Source organism: Panthera uncia, assembly GCF_023721935.1.
Source record: "Panthera uncia isolate 11264 chromosome A1 unlocalized genomic scaffold, Puncia_PCG_1.0 HiC_scaffold_17, whole genome shotgun sequence".
NCBI lineage: Eukaryota > Metazoa > Chordata > Mammalia > Carnivora > Felidae > Panthera > Panthera uncia.
Genome location: NW_026057577.1, coordinates 60083141 through 60100109, shown reverse-complemented (window position 1 = coordinate 60100109; position 16969 = coordinate 60083141). Strand labels below are relative to the sequence as shown.

Sequence of the window (16969 nt, the reverse complement as noted above, 5' to 3'; positions counted from 1 at the left end):
CTTATTTGCTAAAGAGAATAATGCACAGTTTTTACTTGAAAGGAGTTTATAGTTTAGTTTCAGGATACAGAACATGTGCATTTACATAACACAAGAAGAAATTAAATGCCTAATTTTATGGAATAGTTATGTCAAGATAATTGTTTTGTTACTTTCTTTAATTCTGTTATTGTATACCTCAGCATTTTCAGCAATCTAAAGTAAACCCTGTTATTCCAGAAAATTCTTTTTCATTCTTACTCTCTTTCTGTCTCCACTTCCTTTCTGACCAAAAATACAACAAAGTTGTGCTTACTAACATATTTCATAGCAACAAATTTCTGCTTCTCCTCTACTAACTCTTACTGAAATTATGCTGTGTCCTTGAAGTGTCCCAGTTTGCTGTTTTTTTTCTGCTTTTAGTGCACAGCAAGGAGTGCCAGCACCCACATCCACCCCCAGGGAGAACTTGAAGCAGGCAGTGGTGCTGGATGATATCATGGTTATAGTGCTGGGAGGCCTCACATTAGCAGCTGGAGGAGTTTTTTCCTTCAGACTGAATCTGCATTCAGTACATAGGGCCAGGGAAACACGGCATGAAATAGGAAAAGGAAGTGCACAGATGCCAAGTGTTCTAACATATGGAGATTTTATTTTCTCTGTGGGTGAACCTATGTATATTGACAGTCAAATCCCCTTATATAGGTGCCCGAATCTTTTATATTTCCTTCTAAAGGATGGAAAGTTGTATCTTTCATTGGGGTCTTCATAATGTTTCAGACATCCCATCCATAGCTTTGTATGTTATATAGATCTAAGAGGTTCCTGAAAATGTGAATTAGGGAAACGTGAATTTCTTGTACCAAGTATGTTATCAGAAATTTTGACTTCATATATTCTGTATCAATGATGAAATTCTTAAGGGATTATTGCTTTCGCATCCATTTGACATTGTTGAAATGCCTGCCATGTCTAACATACAATGCTAGGTTCCATATGTACAGAGACTTATATAATGAAAAACATACTTTGTGAAAGAGGAATAAGTTGTGGAATTGTAAACCTAGACTGAATTTGTTTTTAAGAACAAGTATAGAATGCTTTTGGATTTATTAAAATGTTTTAAAAATTTAAAGATAATAAAGAATTATCATACAGGCTCTTTTTCCTCAAGAATCTTAAAGTCTTTACCTGTTTTTTAAAATAATTGTACTCATATCTGAGTGGCTCTTTTTTGTCTACTCATCCCCCCCCCCACATTTATATAGTTAAACTTTATTAATTCAAACATCTGTCTTCCAAATTTATAATTTTACCTTTATACTATTTTAAAAAGAATTTTCTGAGCAAATTAATTGTGTTAATAGTGTAAACATAATGTTTTACAAAATGTTGAACCTAGTTAGGAGCATGACCTTTCCAAGCAACAGAATGTTTCTTCAATTTCTTTACATAGTCATTAACATAGAATCAGAAAAACCATATTTGGTGATTAATTGGAATTTTTCATATAAAAACAACACAAATATGTTTTTTATTTCATCTTCATTTAAAATGATCATAAACTAATTAAAATTTGTTTTATTGATAGATTATATCTAAGAAAATAAAAAGTGAAATACTCTTCAATGGTGTTGGCTAGTCATTTTGAATATGTAAAAGATATTCCTTTAATAAACAGATTCTTCAGAATTTATAACTTCTAATGATTAGACTGTAGATTTTTTTTAAGATTTTATTTTTAAGCAATCTCTACACCTAACACGGGCCTCAAACCCACAAGCCCAAGATCAAGAGTCACACACCCCACCAAATGAGCCAGCCAGGTGCCTCTAGACTGTAGATTTTCACTTGAATTCTCCTAAGATGGTTTTAATGGTTCTCAAGTAACTTCACAACGGTTTATACTGTATATATATTTATAGCACAGGGTATTTGGAACTTGTTATAACATCACTCTGCCAAAAGAAAAAAAAATACAAGAAGGGGTAATGGTCTCTAAAATGATGGAAGAAAAGTGGGGCACCTGGTGGCTCAGTTGGTTAAGTGTCTAACTCTTGGTTTTGGCTCATGTCATGATCTTGCGGTTCATGAGTTCGAGCCCCTCATTAGACTCTGCACTGGCAGTGTGGACCCTGCTTGGTGTTCTGTCTCTTTTCCTCTCTAGCTGCCTCTCCCCTGCTCACTCTCTGGCTCTCTCAAACAAATAAACTTTAAGAAAAATTTTTTAAATAATAATAATAAAATGATGGTAGAAAAGTAAAATGATAAGCACATTCGATGTTGTAAAGAATAAATACATATTAAAACATATGAAACATAGAAATTAAGTCCAAAAGTATATTTGACTATACAGTTTTACATTGGAATTGGTTCAACCATCAGAAGAGATCATTGGTGTTGAAGCATCTGTAACCTGGAATAGAACAAGTCTTTATCCTTCTCTTAGGTAAAACATTTAACCAGAAAAATTCACAATGTTTATTGAACACTGTGCTGAGGAAACCAAGGCAGCCAGAATACAGAGACTGTTTATGAGTGATACTGAGCATAAACCATTGATTTATTGATCCTGTAGAATTTTGAGTTTATACTCTATTTTTGACCATTCCTGAAACTCTGTAAACAGGTATGTGACATAGTTAATGCTGTTGACCATTTTATATTCCAAAGCTGATTTGATATTCTAAAAACACAGTGCATCTGACTATTTATTCTACTGAAAGTCTCAAAGATATTTCTCCATTAGCAGATGAATAGTTAAATTATGGTATATCCAAATGATAAAATAATATGCAGCTATTAAAAAAGCATATTATAGAATTACACTTATTGATATGATAAAATGTTAATGATCTATTACCAACTGTAAAGAAGGCATAAAGGTCATGTAGTATATCACCTTTTCTTTATCACTATACAAACTCAGTTTCCCCCACTCATCACACACAGACACATACACACACACACACACACACACACACACACACACACACATATTTGTCAAAGATTATCAAGATATGTCCTTTATTTCTGGATAGTAGAATTATGAGTGCTTGCTTTGTTTATTTCTGCATATTTTTATTTAAACAAATTTTTTTAATATTTATTTCTTTTTGAGAGAGAGAGAGAGACAGACAGAGAGTGAGCGGGGAAGGGGCAAAGGGAGACAGACAGAAACTAAAGCAGGCTCCAGGCTCTGAGCTGTCCACACAGAGCCCAACATGGGAGTTGAACTCACAGACTGCAAGATCATGACCTGAGCTGAAGTCAGATGCTTAACTGACTGAGCCACCCAGGTGCCCCTATTTCTTCATTTTTAAAGTTTGCATTGAAAAAGTATTTCATTTGTGATTAGAAGATATTACTAGTTAATTTTGTACATAGATAAAAGTATAGATGTTTTATTCTTTTAGTTATTCAATACATAAGATTATTCTCCATTAATATTGAATATATAGTTCTTACATGATGAAAAGAAAAACATAATATATGCTAAGGATAGGCAAATCTATAAAAAAAAGACTTTTCTTCATCACTTTTCATAGAGAAACTATCAACAGGCATTTGAACAGAAAAAAATTGTTGGGATGTTTTCTCAGATACTGAAAATAAATTTTACGTTTCCTGTATAACAAGGTATCTATATTTTAAAATGCACTTTATGTTCTATTTTCAGGATAAATGCCATTTAGCATGGCTTTTTCCAATAGTTTTGTCTTGGTAAAATTTTCCATATACAAAATCCTACTTTTGTTTAATGATATTAGTGTAAGAACATAAGAAAGACCTCAGCTGCATAAGGCAAAGTATGTTCTACCTTGAGTAAATAATAGTAGTCTTCTAGCTGCAATTGTAAGGATGGCCATAGTAAATCTTTAGCTATAAAAATTAAATGTTGCACCTGTATAATATAAATCAGTGATTAATAAAGTATACTTTTTTTGGCCAGTTCAAAATATTCCTTTCTGTCATTGAGATCTTATTTCTTTGTTGCTATGATAATTACACTATTAATGTATTTAAATTATTATTTGAAATCCATTGAAACACATTTAAAAACCTATTTTCCTTATAACTTAGAATTATGAGTGTATCCTGAGATATATACCCTTTCCAATTCCTATCTTTGTAAGACACAGGAAATTAACAAATTTAAAATGTCTGGAACAAAATAAACTTCATTCTCCTTCCCAAACCAAGAAAACTTTACATAGCAAATGCTGTGCAGTCTTACTCAATTTATGTTACAGGTATATAGAGCTTTTTGGTATAATAGTTACTTCTTTTGCCAAAACATCTTATTATCTTATAACATTTTTATCACAGATACTCCCTTTTTAGACATAAACCAATACAAAAAGTGCATTGCCATGTATTTGATTGGAAACTTCTTTGGACTATATGACATCTCTCAGAAATATTCAGGGGCACCTGGGTGGCTCAGTCATTTAAGCACCCGACTTTTTTTTTTTTTTTTTTTTTTATTTTTTTTTTTTTGGTGAGAGAGAGAGAGAGCATGAACAGGGGAGGGGCAGAGAGAGGGAGACACAGAATCTGAAGCAGGCTCCAGGCTCTGAGCTGTCAGCACAGAGCCCGACATGGGGCTCGAACTCACGAACCATGAGATCATGACATGAGCCAAAGTTGGACACCCAACTGACTGAGCTGCCCAGGAGCCCCTAAGTGCCTGACTTGATTTTGGCTCAGGTCACAATCTCAGGATTGGTGAGATCGAGCCTGGCGTCAGGCTTTGCACTGACAGCTTGCAGCCTGCTGGGGTTTCTCTCTCTCTCCCTCTCTCTCTGCCCCTCCCCTGTTCTCTCTCTCTCTCAAAAGAAATAAACATTAAAAAAGATTCAGTCATTCAACAGATATTCGTTTAGGTTTAGTATGTGCCAGACACCATTTGACTTGTGGGCAAACATCAACAAACTAATGAGAATCCCTCTTATTGTGGAGTTGGCATCCTAATGCAGTGCTGCCCAATGGAACTTTTTGAAACTTTATTAATTTTAATTTAACTGGCTGCATGTGGCAAAGGGCTGTATATTGGATAGTGTATTTGCAGTGGTTAATACATAGAAAAAAGAGGGCACCTACATATCTCCAACTGATTTTGGCTCAAGTTGTAGGATCAAGCCCCACACTGAGCATGGAGATTCTCTATGTCTCTTGAGATTCTCTCTGTCTCTCTCTGTGCCCCTCTCTCCTACTTTCATGCACTCTATTTTTTCTCATTTATTTATTTATTTTGAGAGACAGAGTGAGCAGGGGAGGGCCAGGGAGAGAGAGACAGAATCCTTAGCAGGCTCTGCACTGCCAGGGTGGAGCGTGAGATGGGGCTCAAAGCCACAAACCATGAGATCATGACCTGAGCCGAAGCCAGATGCTTAACCAACTGAGGCACCCAGGTGCCCCATGAATTGTGCTTTGAAGACGAATATCTTTCTATACTGAATGTAACATTTCTGTATTTTGATATCTTTTCTACTGATAGTGCCTTTTTCCAGGAAAAAAAAAATGACCGTGGTGTTGTTGAAAGGACCTCAGTTGTGTCAATCATCTTAGGTCCAAATGCCACCAATGCCCAGAAACGCATGACTTCGAGCGAGTCATTTAACCTTTATGGGTCTTAATTTTCTTAGCAGTAAAATGAGAATAGACTCAAGTATTTTTAAAATCCTTTTTACTTTTAAACTTTCTTAATTATATGATTTTACTTCATTTCATATAATTGAGGGGGCCTATTAAAAATGTTGTAGTTCAAAATTATTAAGTAAATTATATCATAAAAGCCTTGATAAATTCACCGTTTTTAAAATCATCAGTGAGCATCTAGTCTCTATGAGTAGACAGTATATGTAATGATATTCAAGGAAATATGTACCAGAATCTTAAGTTCCTTGTGGGGTTTACCACTGGAATCATGTAATGAATCCTTTGTAAACTAATTTTTTTATGAAGCAAGAAATTCTTCCATTTAATTGTTTCTATTTAAGTGAAATTTCGTATTATTTCATTTATTTTAAATCCTAGGAGTTAAGGCCTATATTTAGAACTTTTGGAGTATGTTGACCTGATTTGAAGCCTTGGCTCTGCTACTTAACAGTAGTATAACCATCAACAAATTAACAAATTATTTACGCATAGTGGTGCTCCCTTTTCTATAAAGGATATCTTCCAAGATCCCCAGTAGATGCATGAGAACCACGGATAGTACCTAATTGTTTATATACTATGATTTCTTCCTATGCAAACATACCTATGATAAAGTTTAATTTATAAATTAAGTAGAGTTGTATAACAACAACAATAATAAAATGTAGCAGTATAAAAATGGTAAAAGTTTTATGCATGTGGTACACTCTCTCAAAATATCTTATTGTACTGTACTCACTTTTTTTATGATGATATGAGATGATCACATGCCTACATGATGAGATGATGTGAGGTGAATGACGTGGTCACTGTGGCATAGCTTTTAGGCTGCTCTTCTGTTTCAGGACCAAGGTAGACCATGGTAACTAAAACTACAGAAAGTGAAACCATAGATAAGGGAAGACTCCTGTATTAAATCTGTTTCTTCTCATCAGGAAGGATTAATAATAATAACTTCATGAGATGTTGTAAGCATTGAGTTAAATAATAAATATAAAGAACCACAAGTGTATATTATTATTGATACTGTTTGTTATTATTAAGCATCCTTATCATTAGTGTTATTTTCTCTATCAGAGTGAAGATCTTTTATAGAACAAAGACTGTGTGCCAAAATTTGTGACTAGTTAAACAAGTCCTAATAGAATGTAATTAGCATGGTAGAAAATATGAAAATAATATCAACCCCAAAATGTATAAATTTATTTTTCCTGATAGTAAAGTTTTAAGAAATGTAACAATTATGGTCTTGTTTATACCCAAAACCATCATCTGGTAATCCCAGGACTGATAAAAATCTTTTAAAAGTTAGAAATCTGACTTAACAAAAGACAAACACTGATGACTAAAGAGTTAAATTTAGGAAAAGGACACTCATTTTGAAAGACAACTTGATATTGATCGAAATTATCTGTATTTTTAAGTGATGAATAGAAACTAAAAGACTTGTCAACTATTCTGATATTCTAAGATAAACAACAAAAAGTAAAATTTTGAAGAAAATGGTTTCCAGAGCTAAAACATGATGCCTTTAATGAGATTTAGAAATTCAGAAATCAAAGTCCAGAGTATAACCATTTGGGGACCTAAAAAAAAGCAAGAATTCCAGACTCACAATTGAAGATAATGCTAATTAGTCACATATTTTCAGTGTTCCAAATTCATTTTTTACATAACTTTTGACAGTGTTGACTACTTCTGCCTTTTTAAAACTTACCTTGTGCATTCTGGAATTTTGGTCTTAGTCCACTTTCTAATTTCATACCTATTCAGTTTCAGTTTTCTTTCCTACCTCTCCTTGGTATTTTTTTTTAATTTTTTAAATGTTTATTTTTGAGAGGGAGAGACAGAGAGACAAAGTGTGAATGGGGGAGGGGCAGAGAGAGAGGGAGACACAGAATCTGAAGCAGGTTCCAGGCCCTGAGCTGTCAGCACAGAGCCCAACGCGGGGCTTGAACTTATCAGCCATGAGATCATGACCTGAGTTGAAGTGGGATGCTTAACCAATTGAGCCATCCAGGCCTCCCTCTCCTTAGTATTTTTAAAGAATTATATTGTTGATCTTTTTTCTTCTCTTTGAAATCAGTTTCATTCTTAGGATTTTATCACTGATGATTCCTAAAATTGCCCAATCTAAACTTTATTTCTTTTAGTCCTTCAGTAAATACTTCTCTGAACCAGAAGGCACAGATAGGTTCTACACTTCCTCAGAGTTTACAGTCTTTTGGAGATACAGAAAGAAAAATGAGCCATGATTGTATTTAAGTTCTATGAAAGTAAAGTATAAAATCCTATAAAGGCACATAAGGGGCGCCTGGGTGGCTCAGTCAGTTAAATGTCCAATTCTTGATTTCAGCTCAGGTCATGATCTCATGGTTTGTGGGTTCGAAACCCACATCAGGCTTTGAGCTGCCAGAGCGGAGCCTACTTGGAATTCTCTCTCTCCCTGTCTCTGTCCCTGTCTCTCACTCTCTCAAAAATAAATAAACATTAAAAAAAATTTTTTTTACGCATATAACAAGCCCTTACCTCCCCCGTATGCTAAGACATTCAGGGAGGAAGGAAGGAGTGGCCCAGAGGTGACAAAAAAAGAAACGGTTGTTATAGTTGGGAGATCTGTTATACTGAGCAAATAAATACTTTGAGCAAAAAAAAAAAAAAAAAGATATTGAAGACAATGAAAGCCTGGTTTCCCACTGTTAGAGAAAACATTTGAACATAAAAATGAAGAAGATTAAATATAATCCTGAGGTTTTACATTGGAATTGGAGCTGTTGACTTGGTGTTGGAGAATATGAATTTATGGTATGTGTGTACCACATACACACAGATATGGAGTTAGAGATGTATATATGTGTGCATATAAATGTGTGTACATACACACATAGATTTTTGAGTGCAGCATCTATTGGCAGAGCCAAAAGGCAATGTACCAAAGTTACAACGAGCACTCTGAGATCTCAGATCTTGATGTCTACATGTTGTCCTCCACTAGAAAGAATCAGGGCCCTGGGCCCTTTGAAGTAAGGTCTGATTTCAGAGCTATGCTAGAAAAAATATGAGATGAACTTGAACCATCTTGTGCCAGGAAGAAAATGCTCAAAATATGATGAGGTTGTGTCAAAAGATCACCAGAGCCATCTTGAATATTTGAACACTGGGCAAATCTTGAATATTAAAATAAGTGATGATAGTAATATATTACAACCATTGAGTAAAATAGGAAGAAAAAGAAAAGAAAGAAAGAAAGAAAGAAAGAAAGAAAGAAAGAAAGAAAAAGAAAGAAAGAAAAGAAAGAGCTGTTCCTTACAGTATATGCCAATTAAACAGCATAGAAAGAATGATAGACATGGAATATCTCCATTTGGCAACTATCCTAGTACTTAGGAGTTGTCAGTGGATGCTGGTGGGTTGATAAACTATTGATGATGAATGGGATGCTGACAATCTTGGAATAGCTCTGACACTAAAATTAATCAATTACAAAGAGTAAAAGTAATGACCTTATGGTGTACAAACCTGGGAGACACTGACAAGATTAGATGAGAAAGGTTAACATCCCAGTAATGGGATGAGTAAGCATGATGTGCCTCTGATGAGTTTCACTGAGAAGAGCACAGCATCATTGCTGCAGTATTCCTTTTAAGAAAATAGGACCAAAGTCTGGAGCATGAAGAGGCATCAGAAGATCATCCCATAGAATTTAAGATCCATTCTCTAGAACTGTTAACATGACAGAGACTAAGGAATAATTCTTGCCTGGGAGAGGGTGAAGAAATATGACAGTTAAATGCAACATGTGGTCCATGAGATCCTGGCCACAGAAAGTAAAAAGGAACATTGCTGAGACAAATGGCAAAATTTGATTGAGATCTGTGGCTTGGATGGTAGTGTTATATCAATGTGGATTTCCTGTCTTGGAAAGTTGTGTTATGGTTATGTACAGAAATATCCTTGTTTAGAGAACTATACTCAGCAGTACTTAGAGGTGATGAGGCATAATGTCTGTAGCTTACTCTCAACACAGTTCTGAAAAAGAGTGAGGATAACAAGTGTATAGAGAGAAAGAGAAAGGGTGATGGGGCAGATGTGGGGAAATGTTAACAGTTGGGCAGTTGGTGTCAGAATATATGGGAATCCTTTGTACTGTTTCTGTAAATTTGAAAATTAAAAAATACATATATGTTATCTTAAAGCAAATGGAGAACTTATACCATAATGGGGTTAAATGGAAGAATTTTGTTAGGAAGTGATCCCTAAACTGAGATCTGAAATATGTCAGCAAGGGTCACCCTTTATTGAGCTTCTTGAGAAGAGAGATTGTTTCATTTTAGTTTACTTTTGTTTTGTTTTTAATGGTTGGCATTTAGGTATTATTGATTAAATGCATGAATTGAAAAAAACTGAAGGAAGTTTTCTATGGCTGGAAGTTAGCAAGTGTGGTAGTGGCAAGAAATTAGGCTAGTAAGGTAAGCAGAGAACAGGGTATATGGTAGCATATATATTCGGTACGCTTGTAAGAAAATAAAATTGAAAGAATTTCAAAAATGGCTTAAGAAATGGCAGCTCTCTACTGTATCCCAAGTGATAACAATTAAGAAAACAGTTCTGATCAGATATTTATTTTTTTTGATGTTGAATTTCTTTTGAAAATTTTAACTAATTAGACAAGATTTATTCTGCTCTAGGTTAAATTAGTGGACTTTATAGAAATTCTTGCCAATTATCAGGCTTACGTGTACATATGAATGAATACACGTATACTTCATAGGATCAGAAAATTTGAATCATGTACAGTTTGGCCCAGCTCTAAGTGCTGCTCAGACAACTGTTAGAAACTTTTGATTCAGTATATATCCAGTAGCACACCTTTCATAAAATAAACCCTGTCTGTTAATCTCTCCACCTTTTTCAGTTCTAGTTCTCTTTTTTCCATTCGGCCAAATTATTTGAACTTAACTATAGAGTATTATTTTTCTAAATAGCTTCTTAGGGAAAATTTACCCCCCCAAAAATTCATTGGCCCCTTGGTATTTTAGTCCTGCTGCTATTATAATTTCAAATGAGTAAAATAATCTGTAGAATGTAGAGAGATTACATTCAAGAAGCGAAATCAGTTATTTTCGTACCCTTAGTAAATTAATTTTGGGGAAAGGCATAATACTTCTCAGGAAGAAATAGGGCAATTTTTGCCTAGATATTTGTTCCCAAGAAGTACTTACTTTATTTACCACAAAATTGGGCAAGGTAGAATCTTTTTAGAACTAAGAACTTATATAGGGATATAGAGCTATAAAATTTATAAATTAATGTGAAATATAAGAAATCTTGCAAAATATTCAAATGGATTCTATAATTATAGGAATTTTGAAAAAGAATTGTTAAAGCGTGTATTTTATAATTATTTACAACATTTCTTTTTGTTTTCTTTTACAAAATATGCTAGGCACTTGGTGGTGTCCCAGGAAGTCAGCCATTACTTCCAAGTGGAATGGACCCAACTCGACAACAAGGTGATTACTTTAAAGTAAAAAAGTGAAATTGACATGCAGAATCTCAAAGGAAATCCTTTTTTTTTAAGGACAGTCTTATTTGTATATATGTTCTATAATTATCCCAGTTGCATTTTTGCAGGTAACATGGCCAAATGACTTGTATTTTCAGCTTACTCTCACAATTATGCATGATAGTGAGGGTAGTAATAATAAAAGAAATAGTAATTAAATATCCAAAATCCATATTTTAACTAATAACTTCTAAAACCTTTTATATAACTTCTAACAAATGGAAATTTAAATGATTACATCACATATGATATCTTCTGCCTTTTTCAGATAGGTTAGTCCATCTGAAAGATGAGCAGGAGGAAAGAAAATGCTAAGCAACAGTAGCTTGATTATTTTAACAAATCAATAATTCGGTCCTTCCAACAGAGATGTTTAGGTACCACAGATAGGTATGGCTCTAATACACTGTTCCAAGGTAAAAGCAGCAAATCATACGAGAGATGTATTTCAGTACAGACTAGGAAGAAGAATTTAATCTCAGTGAATGGAGTGTAGGCAAGCAGCAGTAAGAGGCAAAAAAGTAGCCATGGAAGCCAAGATGAGATGATGTCAATAACCCAGTCCCTTACTAAGTAAGATTTAATGTAAAGCAGAGAGGAGGCTACTGGCTCCTGGTTTAGCACTCATGCTCATTACTTTGCTAGTATCTTCATACCTTTTTTTTTTTTTTAAAGGACATCCAAATATGGGTGGGCCAATGCAGAGAATGACTCCTCCAAGAGGAATGGTGCCCTTAGGACCACAGGTAAATAATCAGCACAAAAAGCTAGATGCTGAGTTTTTTGCCTTCATCTTCTATAAACAAACTATATCATTTGCTGGCTTTTATTATATGCATTAAAGGCTTGATATAACATAATTATTAGGTTCTTGAGGAACAGAATATCTGTGACATGTCCAAAATGATGTGACAACAAACCATATTTTAAGAGTGCTATCACATATGCCTTTAGTACATTTGAAAAAATATGTAGAAATACAATAAAGTAATTATTATAAAAAATAACTATTAATTACCTTTTTGTTAACTATGCTGAGGAAATATAAAAATATTGTAATAATTATTATAAAAGATAAGCATATAAGTTAAATAAAATGCAATTGAGCTAAGCTATTAAATAGAATAAGCAGCATAAAATATATTTCTAGAAGTCTCTTAAAGAATGCCATTGGCAATTTATTATATTCATATTCATAGAATATGAACATAATAACTATTTAGAAATAAACATTAAAATGGGTGTTAGTGAACAAGCATAATCCTATCAGTGTATATCAGATGTTAGCCTTCTTCTCTATCAAAATTTCTCAGAAGTACACAATATGAGTTTGAATCTGTCCTACCTGTTGGTGACATATATTTTTTTAAAATATGGTGTTATAGAATATCAGTTATTTTTGGTAAAACATCCTTTTGTCTCTCTTGGGAAAACTGCATGAAGTAGAAATTAATGTTATAATGTTATGTTTCAAGGAAGCTAGCCCCAAATCCAGAATTTTAAATTTCTATCTGATGGGTCAGAGGTTAGTATGTCATAATACTGGCTAAAAGAGTGAATTAATTTATTTTCTTTATTCTTTCCAAGAATAGCTTTATAAGTGACAGTTTTAGGAACTTGTTTTATGTATCTACTTTTTAAAAATTAATATTTTGTTGTGTGCCCAAAGGAGTCAGAAAATCAAGAATCTAACACTGAGATAATATGAGTTAGACCTAAGAGTTTCCAACCAACATTATAATTATATAGGTATATATATATATATATACACACACACACACACATATGTATATATATACATACAATTATATATATATGTATAAATACATATGTATATATATACACACATATATATGTACAATTATATATATATATACACACAGTTATATATATACATGTATATATATATAAGTGTATTGAAACACAAAGACCATATAACCAAAATTTTCAAAGATACTATATTTCATTAAAAAAATAAAACCTAATATGTAAATTTTTGACACCCTCAGAAAGAAATTATTTATTTAGTCTCATTTATTTCCTAGTATTTTCTTAAGATCTTATAAAACTGATTTAGATATTTAAATCATTTTCCCCTATATCTATTCATGTTAGGGTTGATGATGTATGTGATCAACCATCAGAAGCTATTAATATCAATTAGAATTCATAAGATCTACAGGATATTTCATTGACTCAATATATATTTTAGTTTTTAATGAACTAAGCCAGTTTAACTATACAGAAATTGAAGGATTTTCTCCCCAAAATTTCATAATAGATACATTTTTTTTAATGTCTATTTATTTTTGAGAGAGAGACAGAGATAGAGAACAAGTAGGGGAGGGATAGAGAGAAGGAGACACAGAATCCGAAGCAGTTTCCAGGCTCTGCACTGTCAGCACAGAACCTGACAAGGGGCTCAAACTCATGAAGCATGAGATCATGACCTAAGCTGAAGTCGGACACTAAACCAACTGAGCCACCCAGGCACCCCTAGATACATTTTAAATATACATAAAAATGTGGTGCCTGTAATTTAGTTACCGTTCTTCATTCAGTTCACTGATTTTTAAACTAGCGGCTCTTTAAACTTTTGTCCTCCCAAATCAATATTTTCAATACTTTTAAAAACTAGAGTCTGATTTAAGGGTCAGTTTTGCAGTGTTTGAAAGATGAAACAATGGTTACTTAAGTTATATGCGCACTTAGATCTCATTTGGAAATGCAGAAATAGAAAGCATACTGGTCTTTATGTTTTATAAATACCTAGCTGTTTATGTGTTTTGTGTTATAAGTAAATTATAATAAAAAAGTAAATGAGTAGATTTCTGGTATATAATCTCTTATTGATGAGTTTTAATACCCAAGTTTATCATGTAAGTGTGAATTCTTTCTTTGTATTTTCAAAATCAGAGTAGTTTATTTCTGCCATTTGGATTAATATCCTTGCTATTTATATCTTCATAGTTTGAGGTAGATAAAATGTTTTGCTTTGAATTTACTTCAGAAACAAGAACTACCTACATTAACGTCTTTAAATCACACTATACAGAGCGTCAATGGTTAAAGGAAATTATTTATACATGCCATTACTTGAATGAAAAGGAATCCTATTAATATGAGTGGCAGAATAGGTAAAATGTAAGGTAACATAATTTGGAATGAAGGATTCTTTTGAGATATTTATCTATAACACCTGACATATGAAACATAGGCATTATAAACTATGAGGTTTGTAAAAGTTATCTGTGTTTCTTGAAAGATAATGAGAAAAACAATTCTCATAGCAGGTATTTAACCATACAGATGCTACCCAAGAACAGAATGCATCTGCTTTTTTCTAGTTGAATTATGAAAATAGTCTCTGTAATATTGTTTCTAGTCTTTTACACAAACATAAAATACAACTCTTTTTTTTTATTGTAGATCTCATTTCCATAATATTTTGAGCTTAAGACAAGTATAATGGAGAAGGACAGTAGTTATCTGTTAGAATAATTGAATTCCTAAAACAAAGAAATATATATAATCTAAGGATTCTTAGATAAGGCTGATTTAGGCAGATCACACCTACATTATAGTAAACATGTGCTTAATGTTTATCACATGAATGAAGAAATAACATCAGCTCTAAATCTTGACATATTTTTCCCACCCCTTTACCTATTTTATTTTTTTATTTTTTTTTATTTTTTTAGTGTTTTATTTTTATTTCTGAGATAGAGGGAGAGACAGAGCATGAACAGGGGAGGAGCAGAGAGACAGGGAGACAGAATCAGAAGCAGGCTCCAGGCTCCGAGCTGTCAGCACACAGCCCAATGCGGGGCTTGAACTCACAAGCCGTGAGATCATGACCTGAGCCCAAGTCAGATGCTTAACCGACTGAGTCACCCAGGGGCCCCCCCGCCCCCTGCCCTGACTTTACCTATTTTAAATTTAAGTTCAGGGATAATATATACAGTTATCTATTTAATCAAGAAAAATATCTTAATACCATATCTGAAGACATTTTTCTACTTGCTTTTGTAATAAAATATACTTAGCTTGTCTGTGTTCTTATGCTCACCAGGTTCCATATGACTAACAGAAAAATTTGCCAAGACTATATAGTTAGTTCTAGTTCCTCCAGAAATCTGAAGGATAAATGAGTTGTATACAGGTAGGAACATATCATGATTTCCAAATCAAATACCTGGCTGGAGTGGAGAAATAGTGCGATGGGAATACATAGTAAGTTGTCATGTAAAGAGAGTTAACTTTTTCTTTATTTTCAAATTTAAGATAGGAGGTAGAATTCAGCTCAGTAAAGGGAAGAACTTTCTAGAAAGTAAACTACCCAATCATGGAGAAACTCTTTATAAACTTTCCAAGCAGAATCTGAACAGCCATTTTGTCAGGAACATTGCATTGGGAAAGAGATTAAACCAGATGGAATTGTATAGCTGCCATCCGCTTTAAAATTCAGTGATTCTAAATTAGCTCTTACCATTCTGCCTTTGTTGATAGCACTTGAAAAGCCAGTTGTTATTCTTTCTTATCTTTCTGTTTTCTTTTGCTTCAGATTATTCACAAAATGAAAATATTTTGTAAATCTATCAAATTATGTATTGGATAATTTCTTACTCATTTCCTGTGATACTTGAGCACTGGATAAACCAAGATGAATAAAACAGATTCTACCTTCAAGGTACTTATTGTTTACTAGGAGACACAAATACATAAAGAAAAACTATCATATAGTAGAAAAAAAATCTAGAAAAGAAATATGCATACTCTGTCAGGGAATCATTACACAAACAAGCATATAATTCTGTTACAGTTGAGGGCTCAAGAGAAGCTGATGAGAAGAGGGCTCATTTAAGTTGGTCCCTTATTAATGGCGACAAGCAAGAGCAGCTACAGTGTTTGAGCATGTGGTGTCATGCTTTTAATGTACCGAGCACTATGATAGCTGTTTTAGATGATTTTGTTTTGTCTTCCAACAAGCTTTTAGAAGACATGATAAGGAAATTAAGGCTGAGTGGACAATTGGGACAAGTATTGGCCCATGATCACACATATAGAAAGAGGGGCAGAGGAAATGGGGCAGTGGCAACAGACATTCAAACCAGTATCTTTCTATATCCAGAGCGATAAAGAAAACTAATGTTTCCCTTGATAAAATGAAATAGATCTTCTAAGACCAAAAATGAAGGGATACTTTTCTTTTGAAGCATTTCTATTATACTTTACCATCCAGATTTTATTTCCAATGGCTAACTTTCTTCTCAGACTTCTTGCTAATATTGCTGGTGCCACTGCCATGCTTGGTCCAGAGGTTAAGGGAAATGACTATCATTTTAACTAATGACTCAAGTCTGGATAGAAACCTTTCTGTCCCATAGCACTTACAATTGGGATGTTTAAGTAAGATTTCTTGAAATTAAAAGGTAATAAACAATGAGAAGAACATGTAACTAGGTCATTTATACACTGTGGTTTACTCTCTGGAGTTAACAGTCTCATTGAGTATTTCCTTGTCATCTTAGTACCTACTACACAAAAGCCCATGCTAGGAGTTACCATGAGTGTAAAAGTGTATTGCGTGTTTCTGAACTACAAGAAATCCAGTAGGCTGGAGGGTATAGTTGGGAGTAGGGGAAGAAGGTGAAGATAATAGGAAATGAATACAGGAAATACAGGCTAGGGCTGATCTGCAAATACCATGATAGAGCCATGCTAAGGAATAAACATTTGATAGGCAGTGTGGGTCATCATGGT

At 33.6% G+C, this 16969-nt stretch overlaps 1 protein-coding gene across 7 annotated transcripts in view; it reads left to right on the top strand.

The window, feature by feature from the left end:
- Positions 1-16969, top strand: part of SSBP2 (single stranded DNA binding protein 2) — a 314003-nt gene that overhangs the window by 241896 nt on the left and 55138 nt on the right. For all 7 annotated transcript variants that reach the window (XM_049649739.1, XM_049649742.1, XM_049649741.1 and 4 more), the window contains 2 exons: positions 11087-11153; positions 11882-11952. In XM_049649739.1, coding sequence (XP_049505696.1) covers positions 11087-11153; positions 11882-11952 — 138 coding nt within the window. The remainder of the gene's footprint in view (positions 1-11086; positions 11154-11881; positions 11953-16969) is intronic.